The following is a 20344-nucleotide window of genomic DNA, read 5'->3' as shown; positions in this document are numbered from 1 at the left end:
GAATCAATAAATTAATTTTCCTCCTATAATAATTAATGCTTCATAGAATTTATATCATAGTTACAAAGTTTAACCCTATACAGTGTACACTTAAACAAAATGGAAGGGAAGAGGTGTAAGTGCTTATTGATACTTACTATTCCAGTGCCCACAAAGGAAGACAGGTTAACAGGGAGCCCTCTTCTATACTCAACATCAGTTTCCATTGCCTTTTCAATAGCTCTGGACAATGCACTGTTCATCAGAGTTCCCCACGAACTGAAATGTGTACAGAAGTGATTGCTTTTTATTATATATAGAACTGATACTGATGAAATACCAGGATTTCTCCTTTTACTAAAAAATCATATCTTCACCGTGCTCAGTGAACATATCATTTTTATCTTTCGCGTGTGAGAATATAGGTGACGTCATGGTAACAAACATGATTAGCCAATAAAACCTGAGCTTCCTCTTCATCGTAAGATATTTTTGTGCTTAATATAACAATATTCTTCTCTACTACATTATCATTTATATTGCAAAATTTTACATTATCATGATTTGTTTTCCATAACTTTCATATCTTGTTTCATGCCAGGCCTCATTACTATTCTTCATATAGAGAATTAATTAAAAAAAAAAAAACACGACACTCCTGAGTTTTACAAACATGTTTGTACTCAGGAGTGTCGTGTTTTTTTTTTTAATTAGTTTCTTCACTGCTTTTATCTAGACCATACAGAGAATTCTAATGAGGAGTGTTTCATTGGGTTTTAAAAGCTCATGCATGTGGCATCTTATGAGTCTAACTTTGATAGCGTGTTTTGCTCATGAATTGATAACAAGTTTTTGAAGACATGGTGAACGATTTTGATGGAAAAGCAGGCCCAACGTTCATCTAAAGTTTAACAGCAACAAGCTTAAGTCACCCACACTACTGACTGTTATTCCAGACAACTAGTGTTTTCAATAGAAACTTTTCTGATTCTGCAACCAGACCAAATGTAAGCCATAGCACACACCCTGGAGTCTGTAACACCATATTGATACCACAGGCTCAAGGAAAGATAATATTAAGAGGAAAACACTTTTTATATTATAGAAAAATTATTCATACAAATAATTTAAAATTTAAACCTGAATTGTAGTTTAAATTTGTCTTTAAGAGAAGTTCACAATATCAAACTTCAATAACAAACTAATAAGTGATTGAAATTTTGTGTGTCTTAGCTTACTTTTCTTGGAACGTTGTGATTGCTAGGTATGTTGTATGGTCTTTCTCGCCAATGGGTGTTGGGAAGAAAACAATTCCTCTCGGAAAGTAAAGTATATCTCCAGGCTACAATTAAAACAAATAATCTTTAGTGTCACAGCTACAATCTTGGACAAAATTGTTGAGAAAACTCTGCTTTTGGACTAAACTCTGATCACGAGTATGAAAAATAAGCTCTCTTTTTGCCCCCACACCCTCTGATCAATGTTGCTAGACGAAACAAAGCATGTCGAACCTGGGCTTATCAACATTGGTTGTAGGGGGGAGGGGGATCGCTAATAATGTGCGATATTGAGGACGTAGTGCGCAAAATAACCCCTGTTTTTAATATTCTCAACCCTTTTTGTCCAAGATTGTAGCAATTCCCATGAAACAGGGCTCGAAATTGCGACCGATACGGGCGCATTTGCGACTAAATTTTTCCCTTTGCGACTAAAATATCTGGAGAAGTCGCAAATTTGCGACTTGTTGTCATCTTCATTCTTTCGAAACAAAAGGGTTAGCAGTTGCCACTTTGCTGCTACTTTTGCTAAAATAAACTGATAAATAAATAAATGACAAAATTATTTTGTTTCTCCTTGTGAATTTTCTCTGAAGGTAGCGTAATTGTATAGTAATTTAGCTGTGATGTTACGTGCACAGCTCCATTCCTTCGATCATTTGCCATTTTCAGCAGTTTCTTTACATACAAGTAATGCGGGCTCATATTTTTCTGCTAAACCGCTGACAACACAATGCAGCGCGGCGATTTTGCAACTAAAATTTGTGAAATTGCGACTAAATTTTCGTATCTTATCGCAAAATGCGACTGGATTTTTTCGTTAATTTCGAGCCCTGTGAAAGTCAACCACTTTCACACACTGGTTATGGAACCAGAAGAATGACAAGCCAGATCAATGAAATCAACAAAACTGTGGACTATTGTTAATGAACTAAGACAAAACGAAAAGGTCTTATTTGCATTTTATTCACATAGATCCTTGCCCAATTTAATGCATTGAATATTAGTGTTATCACAACAATCTTCTGAGTCAGAGATTGTGTTAATTAATGCAGAAATCATGCATTTTTACACAACTAAATTCCAAAAAATGCATCATCAAAATTTTAATGCGTCCCAGGACGCAAGACACTGACTTAAATAACTAACATAACCTGCTTTTTAATTGCTTTGTCAGTATATTCTGTTGTTTCGGCAAGATGCAAAAAAAAATTTAAAAAATAAATTTAATAATAATTATATAATAAATAATAATAATAATAATAATAATAATAATAATAAACGAAGTTAAGTAACAGTGGTCGCCATATTGGATTTTGCCATGCAAAGGAGACTGGTGGAGAAATACAAGTGCTCACACTTCTTGAAAAGGAACTGAGAAAGGTTGAAGACATGGTCATTTTTACGTAAACATTTTTTGGCTAAAATTGGCTGAAAGAGTTTGGACGGTTGCAAACGAGGAATTTGGTCAATAAGTTATCTATGATCTGTAAGCTGGAAAGAAATTTAGAAATTTGCGGAGTCCCTGTGCTAATGTCACGTGATCGTTTGGACGCCATCTTGTTTGTACCGGCCTGCAACAACCGCGACCACTGACAATCCATTCGGGCACATATCTTGACTGGGCTGAGATCCAGAAAGTACAGAATTTAATAATAAACCTTTCACATCTCAGAGAAACAAAGCAGGTTTTACTCTAACAAGGACGATTTTAATCATCATTTGGTGATGTTAAAGGGGTGAAAGGTAGACAGTTCATTGGGAGAACTGTCCGTACAGTCCAAGGAACTGTTAATCTGAGGAAATGAAACAAATCGATCCTTCCAAAATGTATAATTGTACCTCCATGTCAAATTCATGGCTGGGCTCTCCTAAGTCACTAAGTTCCAAATCAGGACTGGCTTCTTGTGAAAGCTCCTGCAAAGGCTTGAACAATTTCCATTTAGTTTTTCCCTCCAATTGAAAGATAAACGTCTGAAGTAGAACAACAAGACAAATTTTAACATTTTATCAAATTGAATATCTGATGAAGAAAAAATGCCAAGACAAAGTACTATGTCATGTCCACACTTGGTGCTTGCAGGGCGATATTTGTCTTAAACAGGGTCAGGGTATGAGGGACCGCGCCGTACCTCCCCACCCAGGGATATGTCGAGAACCCCCCCCCCCGGGGGCAATTTTAACACAGATGATGTACATCGCAATAGCAAGATTTTCCTAAATGTGTGCTTATAAACTACAACTATTTTATTGATAACAACCCTTCTTTTTCTCCCATGGGATTTTGCTTTTACTTATAAATATGTCCACTGCACTTTCCTTCAGGATGTTGGCTGGGAATCACTGGTACTTATTGTAGTTTGTCAGCAAAAGAAAGAAAAGGTGAATTCAAACAATGTCATAAAAAGCACCCCGACCTATGTACCCATATTCAATTTGGGTTCAAAATGTGTAATACCCCAGCATCTTGAGGCCTCCTTGCCAATGATGAACTACAGGCCTAGGTGTATTAATGGTGTAGCTATAGGCCACTTGAACATTATCTTACAATCTTACAAAATTATTGATTCTGCATGTTAACCTTCAGTTAATGTCACACACAATTGAAGACGCAGTATCATCCAGGACCGAGTGCCCCCTGCCAATGTGAGGCCAGTCACTGGGGCAAGGCTAGTCAGTAATGTCAGCGAGTGGCAAACTGGTCATGCATGGAGCACAGCTGCCCTGAGCAGCGTGCACCTATGCCAAGCTCCTAGAAGGTTGGGCCAGCAGAGGGAAGTGGATGTGACACCATTTCTCACCCAAGCTAGGGTTGGTGCCATCAACACTTATCCCTAAACCAGTTTTAATTGACAAAAAAAATTGTATATACATGTGACAACAATGTATCTGTAGGAGATGAGCCACCGTTAAGAATTACAGATAGTAATACAAGGGGATAACCCTATTAGATCATATGGGAGGGTGGGAGGAGAAAAACTCACTTCACGGTCAGAATAAACTGAGGATTTCTCAGACAGAATGTGCATGTATAGCAAGCCGCAACAAATTTGATTGGGTGACGAGTTGGCTGCATTTGTCGCCAAAAATCTGATTGGTTCCAGTAATTAAAAGGAGGTGGGAAAAACATGTGTGTTGACCGGGTGCAAAGCACACAAATAAACAGTTGGGGCAATCAGTACGGTACAGAGGTAAATTGAGCTAAATTAAGACCTAGTCAAATGATCAGGTAAAATTGTAGCACATGCAAAATGTTTGGTTTTAAGCTGAAGAATTCCGAGAATTCGAAACTATATTTAGTAACAACACTGCTGGAGCACAAACTTGAACTAACCTCGAGCTCGTCAAACTGAGGTGCAAGTCCTTGAGAGCCTGGTTGGAAGATGAATGCATCGGCACCAACAAGACAAGTAAAATATATCTCCAGGGACTCTAATAACCTCCACAGTTCATCCTAGGACGGTAACACATTGATTACTCTTCTTTCTGTTCACTGAATTCCAATCCGGGAACCCGGGGGGGTACTGCCATATATGGGCTATATAGGTATGTGCCGCTGTGAAGGGTATGGTTTTCAAGCAGTTTACTCTAGCATAGGGTATATAAATCAGAGCGTTTGGGTCTAGAATAGGGTATCATTTTTCACGAAACTGACCAGTCGCTTGAAGATTTTATCAAGACTAAGGAAACCAGAAATTCCCGCTCAAAAATATTAAAAAGTCGAGTCGGCAAAGTTTAAATTTGCGCAACTCAGCCTCAACAGTGTCAATAAATGGCTATCATGAGAAACTTCTGGATATTATTAACTCTCAAGTATCGGTATTTAGACGGAAATCGGTGGGAGTTTACTCTAGTATAGGGTAGCAAAATTCAGCTGAACTAGCTCTGGTATAGGCTAAGGGTTCCAGGGTCCCAGCGGCACATCCCCACCCAGAAATTCCTAAAGTACCCCCCCCGGGTCCGGGAAGCGTATAACAAATTACCGCTTGTACAACAATTTCTGCGAGGTGCTGCTCATGTTCCGGCCTTCCTTTTTATGCTGAATTTTTTCAAAGAGTACATAAATTATTTGATTCAGAGCTCCACGAGCGTTTGACTCTTAACCAACTTTTCGACGCATTAAAATTGGAAGTTACGTTTTACCGGTAATGTACTTTAAGTACAACATAATCACAAGATACGGTTAAAACAAGCTTTAGAGTGTATATCTAAGAGGAAAGGAATTAACAAACGGAATTAACAAACCTTAAACCTGTCTGGTTGATGAAATTGTACAGCGACGCCAGCTGCCTTTACATGTTTCAAGTTAACTCTTCCCGCTCCGTTCAGCAACTCCGTTTTGCCTTCCGCGTACCGCATCAGAGAAACATCTTCAGTAAACAGAATTTCCTTCTTTTTCAAAACAGCTTCCAAATCTTTCTTTGAAAATAGGGAACCGTAAAAGTCGGCGTTATCTCGCTTGACAAAAAGAGGTTTCTTTTCCCAATACTCGTTGAAAAAGGTCTCCAAACTTATCGAAGGAAGCAGTGATTCGACCACTCGTTGGGGCGAGCTGAAGTCAATAGACTTTGTCGTCGCAGTGGAAGGTTCGCCGGAATTTTCATGGGCTACTTTTTTCTTCTTTTCATCTGGGGAAGTCGCCGTTGCACTCGCAGCGCGATTTTTCCGTTTCATGGTCTCAAAATTGTTAATTGTTATCGACGGACCAAAGGAACAAGCTTCACACAACTGTCTCAAACCAGCTGCTTTTGCAACTCGACTCACGTGGAGTTCATCGATCGTGGCGCGCAAAGGATCGAAAAGACGCGCCATCGTTCTTTATATCCATTGGTCAATTTTTCGCGCCAATTCTTACGGACGCTGATGCTCGCTACTTCCCGCTAAATTTCAATTTCAATTTGAAAGGGCTGAGTCTGCAACTTCTTCAAATTAACACACTTCGAGGATGATGTAAAATTGTTGCATTTTCTTTGCAAACTGATGGGCCTGGCTGACCAGTTCTGACAAAAGGAAAGTGCCCTAGGCCTACATCGAAAAGTTGGCCGTTTCTTAGCTATTTAGACAAACTTTATCCGACTTGAATAACAGTGATTCGGAATTTCTTAGCTGTCAGTGAAAAAAAAGCGTTGGCTTAGTCACTGTTATCTCATAATTCTCAGTTGTAAGTTGGCCCTATGTACTCTCTTCTAAAACTGGCTCCTGGGGTTTTGTTTCAGTCAAACAAACAAAAAAAAAATGTATTTTTATACTTCGCCAAGATTCTGGAGATTTCGCAACAGCAGTTTAAACGGGATCAGACAGCGAAAAAACGTGTTCCCGAGAAAGTTTACATCGTTTCAATTGGCCGAGTCGGAAAATACCACAATACTGTTTGTTTGTAACCCCCCCACCCCCCCCCCCCTCCAACCAAAATTTTAAATAAGCATTGTTTATATTTTCTCTTGGGACCATTGTCAGTCGCAACAGAAATTGGAAACAATAGGTGCGGTTACACGGGGCACTTTTACCTCGGTAAATGACCCTTTTACCACGGGGAAACTGCATTTAGTGCGTGTGACCAACATTTCCCAGGGTAAATCCCCTGTGGTAAATTTCCAAGGATACGTCAAAAGATCAGACGAAGCGCCCATGACATTTAAATTGGTATGTTGGAGGGGTGTTGTGATGCCCGAGGTACAAGAGCCAATCACAATGCTTATCTGAAGGGTGTGTTCGATGTGACCCTATTGGTTGTATTCCGGAATAAGAATACGTGGAGAGAAGATTTAAAACGGTATGTCTGGTGTTTTGATGCACCAAAGATAATAAGAATATATTTTTAATAACATTTCAGCACGTGTTTGACAATGTTAATGTGAATCTCTGTAAAAAGGTAGGGTTTCTAACTTCTATTCCGTGAATTCCTATGCTAAATATTGACTAAATTTCCCGCCAATTCATCGTTCACGGGACCGCTGGTTAACACGGTATACTAAAACCGAAGTGTGATGGTATTTGTAACCGGACCTAATGCTTATCACTGCAAATTTTTGGGGACAAACAAAGAGTATTAATATGGAATTTTCCGAAGTGGCCTATACGAAATGGCCAAAGCGAGCAGTAAAGCTACCAAAGCGTAGAATGCATTTCATTGTATCTTGAATATTGCACACATTTATGCACCTGTCACTGTAAACCCCCACCCCCCTCCCCACCCCAGGGAAACATGGGGCAAACAAGGATAATGCCCTACATACAGGGGACATATTTTTGGGTCTAATCCCTACCGTGAAAATGAGGATAATCCCCCACCTAAAGGGGACAAAAAAACTCCTTGTTTAAACCCACAGTATTACTTTCAGTGTTTCAGTGTTTCAATACAAAATAATCCATAACATTCTTTATATAAACAACATTTTATATAAAATGAAAAGAAAAAAAAAACCAAATCCATATTGCCGGTCCTTATTGCACCAGTACTGAGCAAACTACAATGCATCTATTGTGCTCATGTGTGATCGCCAGATGGTTTTGGCCCGAATTTATCAATTCGTATAAAGTCTCTCCATTCGGAAAAAATATCCGCTCTTTGCGAAAAAGAAATTGCATATGGTGTGCTGAACGGGTGGTCGTCTTCTTCAATCCTCAACCACTTAATCCTTATCGGGAAGTACTTTCTTTATAGTAATGCGCTTGAGGAAAATATAAAGTTTCAATTTGCAGACTACGTTAATCTTGTTTATGAAAAATTAAGTGTGGAAAAAAGAAATTACTTTAAGAAGTCAACAAAGGATTCATGAAGGGCGCAGCCCTTAATTAAGACTTCTACGCACTAATTCTTCAAGAACAACTTTTGAAGAGGACATTTACAAATTCAAATCACGTCTCCGTGCTAGAGGCTATCCAAAACGTGTGATTGAGGCACTCCTATCAGACATCAAATTCACAGAAAGGGAATCACCGCTGAAGCAAAGGAATGAAATCTCTAAGGATATCTTGCTCTTTGTGACGCAGTGCCAAACCTTGAACATATTTTATCAAAAATTTGGCACTTGATACAAAACCAGCCTTCTCTATGGCAAATTTTCAAAGAACCACCACCGATATCTTTCTCAAAGGGGAAATTCCCAAAAAGACATGCTCGTTTGAGCAAAGCTTTAAAGAGGTCAAAGACCGAAAATATGGCACAATAGTCTCAACCGTTAAGGAGTTGTGTAGGCCTGTCAATCCTTGCTACTTCCTACTGTGCATATTCTGACCCCTTTCCATGCAACTGGGTTATTTAAGTGACCTTACTCCTCCTTGCTCGCACAAGGCAACGGACTGAAATGTACTAATCCTCCACCTCTCTGGGAAGGCAATGCAAAAATGAATTAATCCCCCACCCTTTCAGGCAAGGCAGAGTCAAAGACCCCATGAAGCTCCACCCATGCCCCTTGTTTCCCCGGGGTGGGGGTTCACAGTGACAGGTGCATTATTTGATTTGAGGAATTAGAATATTCATGGGAGGCCAGTGCCCCTCGCAATAAGTCGTATTTTACCGCAAAAATAATAGGATTACGAATGCCACACCTAACAGGCAGAGTGGTTTCCTTGTCTACGGGCTAAACTGTCGGCGAAATGAACCGGTATCCGAGCAAGAGTTTAATCAAGGTATCTTACGAACAGAATTAGCTCAAGAGTCAAAGTCAGGATCTCACAAACATAAAGGCAGTAACAATGTCAACCGGGACAGATAAGATACTGATAGAATTGTGGTAGAGTTGTATAGTCCTTGACTGCCTGTCTACTAGTTAGCCTGGGCGAACAAAGGGCACATTCAAAAAGCATGCAAAACATGCTTTTATTAGCCACTATTAGAAAACCTACAATTTAAAACAGCAGGCCCCAGTTGTTTAACGATGGGTAGCGCTTTCCACCGGATAAATCACTATCCACTGGATAACTCAATTGGTTTTGCGAGTGTTTATACGCTGGATAGCGATTTATCTGGTGGATAGCGCTATCCATCGTTTGAACAACTGGGGCCAGAAGTCCCTTACCTGAAAACGTTAAAATTGAAATAAAAAGTTCAACCACCCTGACCTCAACTTTGATGTAAAAATGCAGGGGCAGATCTAGAAGGAGGGTGCAGTGGATGCCTCCCCCCCTTAAGATAACCCAAGGCTTTCTAATAGAACTAGTGTTCTGCCAAAAAAAAAACTGTCATCAGTCAGCAAGAAAAATCCTGCGGGGATCCCCCACTGAAATGGCACACAAGTGTGTGGGTATTCATACTTGATTTTAGGGACAGGAGAAGAGGTCAGCTTACTAACTTCTTTACACATGTACTTAGTCAAAGACTCCAAAGATTAAAGTTGCCAGCATACAAGTTTTGTGGTTAAACTAATTTTTGAAGAAGTCAAGATACTCCTTCCTCTTTCCTTGCACCCTTTAATTTGGTTCTCCCGAGACAATCTGTCAAATTACAGAATGGTTCGAGTCTACAGTGTGAAAAACTGTCACACAAATGGTTTAAAGTTTCGGAGACATAATAATAATCATAATAATAGTAATAATAATAATAATAATAATAATAATAATAGTAATATTAGTATAAACACACAGGTGATTATACAAAATCGCACTCTCATTGGCTCGCTATCTCGGATTATCAGCCGATAATCACCTCGACGGACAAAATGGCTGCCAGTAGTCGTTTTGCCACTGTAAGTGAAGATGATTTTGCATTGAAATGTTTCTTTTTTTCTCTTTTTTGAAATAATCACCTGTGTATTAATACTAAAACAATTATTCGCCTCAGGCTCAGTGATTATTGGTGAATATTCACCGATAATCACTTTATCTTCGGCGAATAATTGTTAATAATAATAATAATAATATTATTATTATTATTAACAATCGTCATCATCGTCAAAACAACTACAATAATAATTTTCATGTCATTGACCTAGAATATTATGTCTAAATCAGAATCTAAATCAAAGCACTTGAGGCAATGAGCAAGAAGAGAAGATACTAAGACTCACAGAGAGTTCTTGTCAATTTTTATTTTCTTCAATAGAGTAGTATAGGACACAGCCCTGTTATTATAGTGCAAAAAAACCATGATATCTTTCCACTCCTTTCAAAACCAACCCTAAAATCTTCCAAGTTCTGCATCCAACCTGTGGGTTTGTGAAAAGGTTTTGGACCTGAGAATATGTTCCAAAAAGCTGATCTTCTGAGAAAAATAAACGAAACAACTGTAAGAGTACTTTTGATTAGCAACGTCTATTAATTGTAGATACAAATGGATTTATATTGATGCAAAATATGTATGAAATGACTTGGGACTTCCCTGGTCAAGCCTGTTGATTTTTTTGCTCAGTGTCTCCCTCTCTACCCCTCTAGTGTTCTTGGAGAAGAGCAAAAAATTCTTTCAACGTAAAAATACAACTGAATACCTCTTCCCAATCGGCTTCATGTCTTAATAAATTTACAATGAGTGTCAAAAGACTCAGATTAATGAGAAGTTCTCCAACCATTGATACCTTGCAATGATCATTCTAGTACACTGAATATCGTCAAATCACATTTTATGAACTTTGGGCAGGCCGACGGCGACCTCAACCGGAAAAATAAAAATAAGCAATAATTGGATTTGAAAGATGAAAGGAAGCCGATCACAAAGAGTAAATAGATCGTTTGGGACACAGCTTTCATATCTTACCCACAAGCACTACAACATAAACATACCAGACCGTTGAAACAGACTGCAATATTTTTCTGGGGTATACTGTTTATATTGCTGAACTAATAAACGAATGTTTTCACAAAGCTTTGAGCTTGCCGCCTTGACTGGTGGGAAAACAAACATGGACTAATTAGCGTATAACAGTGATATCTTTTGTAGATATTTCTAACAGTGTCAGCCTGATTAGAATTTTAAGACCGGCAACTCGCCACAAAAGATGACGATTGACAAGAAACGATGTAAAAAGACCGCATGAGGGATTCATATGTCGTGATTAAAAAAACAAAAACCTGCTCTATTTTACCAGAGAATTAAAAAAATTCCTTTTATTTACAATTTCAGGTTTTAATCATTTCTGTTATGTACAAAACAATTGAAGTCAACAAAACATTCAAAACCATCTGTAGTCTACACCTTTGTAATAACCTATATTCAATATTCTCAATGATTTACTTTCCCTTTCCTCGACAAAGACAATATCATTTTCTTGTCTAATTCAAGCCATAATTCCATAAGGAAGTCAAGATAAAATTCGTTTCAAAACAACATATGATTTTACGAAGAGTTAACAAAGTATTCTTCAACAACCTGAAATATAACTGACCCCAAAAGTTAACAATGGCTGTTCAATACCATAGTTGTTTTTGGCTTGTCTACAAAAAAGTTTATCTCCTTGCCACTTCTCGATAAGTACAATAAGTTATGTGTGTGTTGGCTTCTCAGTGAATTCTGTCACACTCTATTGCATCCACACGAGTTGGAATTTGCAGTTTCGGGTAAAAATAGACAACTGGTCAATAGACAACTGGTCGTTAGATTCCCCTTATTTTCTGCTTTTGCGATTCCAAAAACAGAGGTCAAGACTAAACCGTTGTTTCGTTCGTATTTTTATTGTGGCCATTCTTTTGAACATGCGGTCGACGTGGCCTCTTCCCGGTGACAACATAATAGAATTTTTTCCACGCCTGAACTGTTTTAAGTGAACAAATCCATAGTCCTGAAATCGTGCCAACAAACAGCGACATAAAAATCTTTAACTGAAATATGCCAAGGTTTGGTTCGGCGATTTTGTCATGCCGTTTACCGTAAAACCAATACTCTTTGTTCGCATATTCATAAAAGTAACAAGCGATAACGGCCGTCGCTGGAACAGTCGAGAACACCGAAAAAATACCAAGACGAACAATTAGTCTTTCGAGTTTACTTGTCTCGCTTTTCTTAGTCCCGTTTCGCTGAACTGTAGAGCGGCAGCGAAACAATGAAACAAATCCAGCGATTAAAAACAGCGTGCCGATGATTAGATATGTAAACTCGGGCCCTAGAACGAACGCTGCTAGAGCGATCAAGTCCTGGTTTCCCACAAAACAGAGCCCAGTCAGTTCATCGCCATCGATTTTACGAGTAATGAGGATAAAAATAGTTTTGATGCCAGGTAGTGTCCAAGAAATGACATGAAACAAGTTCGAATAGGAGCCAATCTCTCCGTGACCCCATTTCATCGCTGCCGCTAGGAACCAACTTAGCGCTAAAATGACCCACCAAACTGTTGCAGCCATACTAAAGAAATACTGCACTAAGAACACAATAGCGCAGCCGGTGTTTCTAAGACCATCTTGAATGAGAAATTTTGGGCCATTGGATTCCTGATCGCACGAGATATATTCGCGACCAGCTGCCAACCGAACGATGAACGAGATGGAGTGTAGATTGCAACAGAGGGCAAGCCAAATGATCGAACGTTCGGGGTATTTGAAGCGCTTCGTGTCCACGAAAAAAGTACAAAGAACTGCTGATGTGCAGAGAAAACACAGTGTCGACCATAGTGTCATCCACGTATCTACAGCATTTTTATCGGAAGTCTTAAAGATGCCTTCTTCATTACACAACACAGCACACGATTCCGTGCTTCCTACATAATAATAATTGACGCTATTCTTGAATTTCCTGCACTGTTCTGAACCCGTATGACGCCTTCCCGCTGGTGTTGCCGTTATGGTTGTGCTCTCATTTAGCGATACCACATTGGTAGTAGGGTTATCCGTGATATTTGGCCCCGACATACACATCGCTTTCAAGTTGTTTTCTTTCAAGAACTTGCTGCAGTTGAGGTTAACGGGCCATGCAATGCCAAATTCTGAAAGCACGGGAAGGCACTTCATGCGCACAAATTCGCACAACGGGCGACAAGAAGTGATCATAACATCCACCTTCTCCGTACACATTGGAAAGTACGCCGAACACAAGAAAAACTGTAGCTGACTCGCACATTGGTAACGAATCAATGGCAAGAATTGTAGGAGTTCTTGTTCGGCTTCACCTTGGCTGTCGTGGCCGAGTATATTGGGCATCCGAGTTCTGTTGTACCCGAACTCGTCACACAAGGAAGACGTGATTTTCTCACACTTCCACCCCTTTTTCCTGAATCCTTGACTAAAGGCGACAAAGCCTGTCAAAAATACAACAAAAAACCTCAAACGCTTGGTCGCCTTCATGGTGGATCCGGCTTCCATGCTCGCCAGCTGAAATAAACTATGGTTCTCTCTCGGTCTAATTTTGAAATAGCTGTCTATTTAGTCGCATTTTGTCTCAATTCTCCGTTCTCTGATTTGTTGACTCTGAATTGGTTTATGCGACAAGTACGTGTTACGTTCTTTCGGACTGGAACATGTAAGCAAAAGTTTCATGTTAGGAAGTCGTGTTCGACCGCCGTCGATCTGTCGATCTGGGCTTGTGAATACTCTCATCCAATCACAACTTGATCACAACACACTTGACAGATTAAGACCACGCCTATCGAGAGAGCCATTTTTTCACCCCCAGGGCGATTGGTGGATCGAATAACGAAAGTAAACCAGTAAAGTGCATTGTGCTTGCTTTTATTTCGCACTCTCTGGTCTTATTGACATTGCCTTTGTTATGTTCGTCAAAAGAACTGATTAATACGAATGTAGAATACAAACTTTGTCTTCGTCTTTATCAGATAATGAGCGCCAACGGTTTTGCTTAAGGGCGCGTTCGATTGACCGTATTCCGGAATAGGAATACATGGAATAGAATTTTATAAATCCTTCGTTTTTACGGAGATTCACATTAAAATTATCAAACACTTGCTAAAGTGCTATTTCAAACATACATTTATTATCCTTGTTGCTTTAAACTCGCCAAACATACCGTTTTAATCATCACTCCTCGTATTCTTATTCCGGAATAGGGTCAATCGAACGCGCCTAAAGTTGCTAACCTTCTCTTTCTTGACAAACGGCTTGGGAACAAAAAGTATTTTTAGAAGTTAGGTGACAAAATTCCACCGAACTATTTTATATTTCATTCTCATTTATAAATGACAAAAGATATATTCAAGAAATTGTCCGATTAAAACACGATCGATCAAGTTGTTCACTCGGTCAGATTTTGAAACACGGTCTGGCCCCCTCGAGTTTGGCCCCTGTTTCGCTTTGAAAAGGATTCGGTTAGGAACATTTTCAAGTCTCGCAATTTTGTTTCATTTATTTACTTTAAGATTATGGCCCAGCTTTAAGTTTAAAAACAATAACGAAAGGTGTATTTTTTTCCATTTTGTTGAGTCAATTAGAAAGCGTCGGAACCGTTTCCATGGGTTTGCGTAAAACGACGAAAGACCAAGACACAGGATTTTTTTTTATATCTGTAGTATTTTCTAAAATCTTCAGCGAGAAAAACATGGCCAAAACACTAAAAATCTTGTTTCACGGCTCGGTCTATGTTTGTTTTGAAACCCCATGGAAACATCGGCTCAGCCAGTTAAGAGTCCAGCTTTCATCTGAAATTTTTACTAACATGCATTTCTGTTGAGTAAAGTGCGAGCAAATAACAGCCGGCCACCTGGAATTCTCCGCTAAGGGCAAATTAACTGTAAACTAAAAAATGATGCATTTAACGGATATTTTATTTCAAATCAAGACCGCCTCAATATGTTACTTGGAATGTGTTTCGCTCAGTTTTGTTACGACCTTGTGAGCCAGGAGCCCATTTCTGTGTGAGCCTATTCCAAGTCTTGCAGTCGTTGAAAAAGAAAAACCGACCCTCGGAGGCTGGGCGGGGGTAGGGGGAGGGCGATGGGGTCGAAAATCTTTACTCCCTTTAAATATTTACTTCTGTACCCTTATTCCTAAAATTATTCTCAAAATTGTCACCATCTTTTTGTTTCCTAAAATTTCATGTTCCCTTGTTCGCTAAGATGTTCTGCAATTGTTCCCCTGTTCCCAGTTTAAATTAGCCGCGTTCGGCTTCTTCCCCAAAACCCCTGGGGGGACCTCAGTCAAAGAAGGTTTTACTTTTCGAGCAGTATATTCCAAACGTCGCCAGCAGTGCAACATCATCTGTAAGTTTTTCCTTCGATTTCTATTGCAACGTTTTTCGTTGCTACTGCCACTGAAAATACTTTTTTTGTCTTCGGTCAGCGAAGACTAAACTCCTCGAGCCTTTTCCGAGAGGTTTAGCTTCTGTCGCCGAAAACCTACCCCAGAGACAAGCAACGAGAAGCTGTCATAAAAAAAATAACTTTTTTATGTTAATTAACACCCAAGTTGAGCCAAAGTCAGATCATTGAGAGCCTCGTTCGCGATGCCCTTCAGTTTTTTTTTTAAGAAAATTCTTTGAATTACTACAGATCAAGTTTATTGCAAGGAGTGACCAACCACAATAATGTCTCGATTATTCTTTTTACAAGGTTACTTCCGTTAAAAAACAAAACGAAGACATAATAAGAAATTGAAGGAGGGTAGGGTTTCCAAAAGATCAAACCGAACTTCAAACCAAACTTCCGCCTTCCGATACAATTTACAGTCAATTAATCACCCATTCAACAGATTTGGTGTAACCGGAAGACTGAATGCTGGAGGATTAATTTTTAATCCTCCAAATTAATCCTATTTGCAAGATTTACCGAGTTAAATGACAGACGAACGGTTGCTGAGGTATTTTTCCCCACTCATGTAGATGCTTAGGCACAAGAGAAAATAAGTGGGACAGAGAAGGACAATCAAGTCTCCCTTATTTTCCTTTGTCAGGAGTTTATATTGGTGAAGAAATGAGGTTCCACTACAAACGTTTTTGATGTCTCAGGGGAATTTTCTTGGAGGATGGACAAAGGAACATACGCATTAAAATTTCCTTCACAATTTTAGAATGGTTTCTTGGCATGTTATGAAATTGAGAATCCTAATGAGATATCAGGCTAGATTTGCTAGCGTCATTTGAACGCTGGCGGGACTTCAAAAGCAACGTTTGACGAGTTGGCTGTACCGAAAGGTCTCTGATGAGTCCATTGGCGAAACGTATGTATGTCAGACTAGCCGCCAAAAGAGACAGAGGATTTGAAGTTAAACTTACATCTTACTGATTTGGAAAAGTCGGGAACTAGTTAAAGAGAAAACACTTTGGAGTCCTGAAAGACCTAGTAATGAGATTGTAGAAGTAATCAGTATGGTTCTTAAATAATGGTAATGAACTTTATTTAAGCGTCAGGTGTGTTTTCGGGGGGTGAAGAGGAATAATCGTGTGTTCGTTATTCTATTATCACCCTACTCAAAATTTTTCATAATTCCATTATTCCAGTAAAAAAGAATTCATTATTCCATTGAAAAATCTACTTATTCCGGACAAAATATAAATGTTTTCGCGCGAAAGCTCACATGGTATTTCATTGGTGTTTACATAATTAAAGTCGTTATTCCGTTATTCCGCTCCACAAAATGGCATTATTCCATTATTACAACGAAAAAACATTGGCATATATGGAGGGGTGGACTTACGTACGGTCGGTCAACAAAACCAAATTTTCTCGCACAGATGGGTTACCATATTTTTTACCCAGCGTGCTCTGCGCGCTCTCACCTAGAATCTTCTGGGCGTATCTTTGGAAGGTTACAGGGGGTAGTCAAAATGCGTAGATTCAGGTAGATTTTATCCGGTGGACAAATAGCTGGCGTCTCTGTTGGTAGCTTTAGGCCCCACCCTACTGAAAATAGTTTTCGTTTGAATACTTTAAATTCTTACTCAAAACTGGTTATCGAATTTCGTTCAGGCCGCGTTTTTTTTTTTTCAAAACGAGAATAGCGTTAATTATTCACCATAAACAACATCATCCAAAGGAGAGGTTAACTATCAATAGAGTTAATTCAGTAGAGTTATGACTTAGAGTTAGAGTTAACGACTGCCAAAATCCTGAATTCAAGATTTTGGACTGCCAAAATCTTGAATTTAGGATTTTGGAAACTGAACTCTAACTCTACGACATAACTCTATGAAAATAACTCTAACAATAGCTGTCCCCTCCAAAGGATATGAACTAAAAATTAAAGTTATTTCCTGGATAACTATTTATCTATAAGTAAATATCGCTACACATTCCGAGTGAATAACTAAGGCCAGATCACTCCTCAAAATATTTTTAAAAAATAAGCAATGACAAGTATGCGCACGAATAGCTCAAACATCGATTGTTTTGCTTCAAAGAAGCATTACCCTCAACCAATAGGCGGTAGCCAATTTGGTGCAAATTTATTAGTGTTCTATAGAGCAGTTTTCAAGTGACTGTCGAAAGTAATAACGCGATTGCAATTACTTCGCTCAGTGATTGGTTTAAAAATCTCGCGCCAGTTTATCAACCTGAGTAGGCAAATCAAAACTGATCGTGACTTGCACGCGCGAATCAGTTCCCGCGCTTTTAGCAAGTACGTTATATTGGTTCATTCCGCTGTTTGCACCTGCTGTGATTGGTCGAAGTCATTACTTTGGTATTTTGTTTCACGACATTCAATTGAAAACCGCGCTATAGCTGAGATAATGAACAGTAAGCAAGGGTACTGTGTAACGACAAATCAGAGACCGTCGACTGGCTGGCTCAGTTGGTTTAGAGGCGGACTTAGGCCCGCAGTGACACTGAAGTGTACTTTCGCGAACACTTACGAGATGTAGAAAAAAAACGACACATGTGCGTCAAAACCAGTTGCGAGTTATTTTAATCTTCCTCATCACTCCCACCACAACGTGATAATTTGCTGCCTATCCTTACACCACGGAAACACAGAAAGCCGCAACAAACATTCATCTTTCAACTAGGTACACTCTATCCTCACGGAATCAACGAACGCCTCTCATTCCATTAATTTATCCACAAATTCCTGTCACCATATTTCCACGAATGGGAAGGCTCCTCCACACTCTCATAAAAACCAACAACACCCACAATTCCTCTATTCACCCTGATGAAGGGCTAACGCTCGAAATATCAGCTCTCCAAATCTTTCACGGTGGTAATCCAACGTTTATCAACTTGTTTGATAAAACTGACCAAATTAGCCAGCAGTGAGTTCGACTCCGACCGGACCAATGCTCAGGGTCTTAAAGTAACTGAAAAGTGCTGCCTTTGTAATGACATCTGCAAATGGTTGGAGTTTCAAGTCTTCTGGGACAAGGACTATAAACCGCAGGCCTCATCTCACAATCCTTGTTCATTGCTTTGTACCTAAAGGGCCTTCATAGGATTTTTCCCGGAGGATTGGCATTCAAAGTGAAGCCAGAATGTGGTGGATGAACACAAAATATTTTAATTATATAATGTTCCTCGCCTCGGCAATGATCACGTGTTCTTTTAGTCAAGCGCATACACAAATGTGAACCGTTAACAGAAGCTGTCGCTTTTTTTGTCAAATTTAAATCGAAGATGGCCGAAGATTTTTGGTCGAAACGTCTTTAAAAATTTTTTCTAGCGAGCTTCGTTTGACGTTCAAAAAAGTCAGTGTCGGAAATTTGTAATGAGTAATTATGCAAAGTCCTGACTGCAATTTCAGCACATTCAGACATTAAGTGCTTTGTTATATATTTCGACTTGCAGCAAAACATCCGGCGCGGGCAACATCTTGATCGGGATACATTTGAATTTGGTCAGGGGCATGTGACCAAGAATCAACCAATCACAGTGCTCGGTTTCTTGAGTGAAAAGTCTGCTATAGATCTTAAGGCTCCCGCAAACTAGGAAACAATGTTTCCCCGAAATGTTTCTTCGGCGCGCAAACGAGGAAACATTTACGGAGGAAGAAAAATGTTTCTGAACAAATTCAGAAACATTTTTGCTTGCGCAAGAAATGTTTCCTGGTGCCGCAAGCCGGATTTCTATGGGCCGATTTACACTGTACGATTTTTGTCGCATGCCACAAGCTAACGACAGGCTTACAACTCGTTAAAAAAAAAAAGAAAAATCACTTTTTGTAAAGTCTACGGTCATCTTGGATTTATTTGATGGAAAAATCCTCTGATCCTGCCGTGTATCCCTGTGATTGTTAGAGATCACTTAGAAAACAGACAGACAGCTGAAATCTGGCAACATTGTTCAACATGCCCTTACCTGCAGTCATCTTGTTGCTGTGCACATCAAAGAAAATGTCGTAGCATTTCAAAACATGCTTTACAACGCTGCGACAATCGTGAGTCATGTCGTAGGCCTGTCGTAACCTTGTCGCATGCGCCAAAATCGCACCGTGGAGCGAAGATAGAAGAAGCGTGTACACAGGCCAACCAATCCACCACAGGGTCTCAATATACGATTCCAGTCCCTTTCGCATACCTTCGGAACAAAATGGCGAACGTTTAATATGTAAGCAGAAACTTTTCGTTACTGATTCAATCGAAGTGGTGACGAGGGTATGTCCACTCTCTCCAAAATACTGAATCTTGTTTCGACGGATCTCTCCTGTCACGAGCTTTGTCATACATGGACTCCTTCTTGCACAAGTGCCACTGCCGGTATCTTCAGATCTTGTTTCTTGGAATCCTTGAGGATCTACGGAATTCTGTACATGGTACGCGTAAGAGGTTCATAACTTAAAGATTTGTAAATGAGTTTAAGTGTAAAATAAACTTTTCTTATATCGAGGGGCAACTGTTTGATTGACCTACGGAGGGATCTCTGATCTGTAGTCCTGCTATTGGTATCGATCGACAGGATTCCATTGGTACTCATGTGATAATGGAACGTGGATTCCGACATTTTTATTCTCGGATGTCGAAATGAAATGAAAAACACTCTTTTATAAACGTCTACAGTCATGTTGGATTTATTTGATGCAAACATCCTCTGATCCTGCCGTGGATTCCAGTGATTGTCACAGATCACTCAGAAAACAGGCTCCGTTACTTACTGTTACAGCTGAAATCTGGCAACATTGTACAACATGCCCTTACCTGCAGTCATCTTGTTTTCAAGACACAATTATAGCACCATTTAGGAAAATATTCAGTCCAGTACTAAAGTAGTTGTTCCTTTTGCTGCGTCTGATGGATTAATAATATTATTGATGGTAACAGTGTTTTCGTGATTTCAGGTTGGTGGCGT

General features: G+C 39.5%; 3 protein-coding genes across 5 annotated transcripts in view; 1 reads left to right on the top strand and 2 right to left on the bottom strand.

Moving 5' to 3' along the window:
• The window catches only part of LOC138052613 (ribosomal oxygenase 2-like), a 63978-nt gene extending 57962 nt beyond the window's left edge, over positions 1-6016 (bottom strand). For all 3 annotated transcript variants that reach the window (XM_068899154.1, XM_068899153.1, XM_068899155.1), the window contains exons 1-5: positions 5502-6016; positions 4591-4710; positions 3099-3230; positions 1218-1321; positions 138-258 (exon numbers count right to left, since the gene is read on the bottom strand). In XM_068899154.1, the coding sequence (XP_068755255.1) occupies positions 138-258; positions 1218-1321; positions 3099-3230; positions 4591-4710; positions 5502-5930 (906 nt within the window). In that variant the 5' untranslated portion in view covers positions 5931-6016. The remainder of the gene's footprint in view (positions 1-137; positions 259-1217; positions 1322-3098; positions 3231-4590; positions 4711-5501) is intronic.
• Positions 6017-11269: 5253 nt separating this feature from the next.
• On the bottom strand, positions 11270-13714 carry LOC138052614 (frizzled-4-like). The gene has a single exon (XM_068899156.1). It carries the CDS (start codon positions 13479-13481, stop codon positions 11835-11837), a length of 1647 nt encoding a protein of 548 aa, XP_068755257.1. The 5' UTR covers positions 13482-13714; the 3' UTR covers positions 11270-11834.
• A 5847-nt stretch (positions 13715-19561) lies between these two features.
• The window catches only part of LOC138052620 (transmembrane protein 135-like), a 41519-nt gene continuing 40736 nt past the window's right edge, over positions 19562-20344 (top strand). Inside the window, exons 1-2 of the mRNA XM_068899161.1 lie at positions 19562-19811; positions 20334-20344. The exon at positions 20334-20344 is cut by the window's right edge and continues 117 nt beyond it. Coding sequence (XP_068755262.1) covers positions 19656-19811; positions 20334-20344 — 167 coding nt within the window. The 5' untranslated portion in view covers positions 19562-19655. The remainder of the gene's footprint in view (positions 19812-20333) is intronic.

Source organism: Montipora capricornis, chromosome 6 (genome assembly GCF_036669925.1).
Source record: "Montipora capricornis isolate CH-2021 chromosome 6, ASM3666992v2, whole genome shotgun sequence".
In the NCBI taxonomy this organism is placed as follows: domain Eukaryota; kingdom Metazoa; phylum Cnidaria; class Anthozoa; order Scleractinia; family Acroporidae; genus Montipora; species Montipora capricornis.
This window is presented reverse-complemented; position numbering and strand designations above follow the sequence as displayed.

Coding starts and splice junctions, on each gene's coding strand:
- LOC138052614 (XM_068899156.1), bottom strand. CDS start 13,481: ATGGAAGCCGGATCCACCATGAAGGCGACCAAGCGTTTGAGGTTTTTT.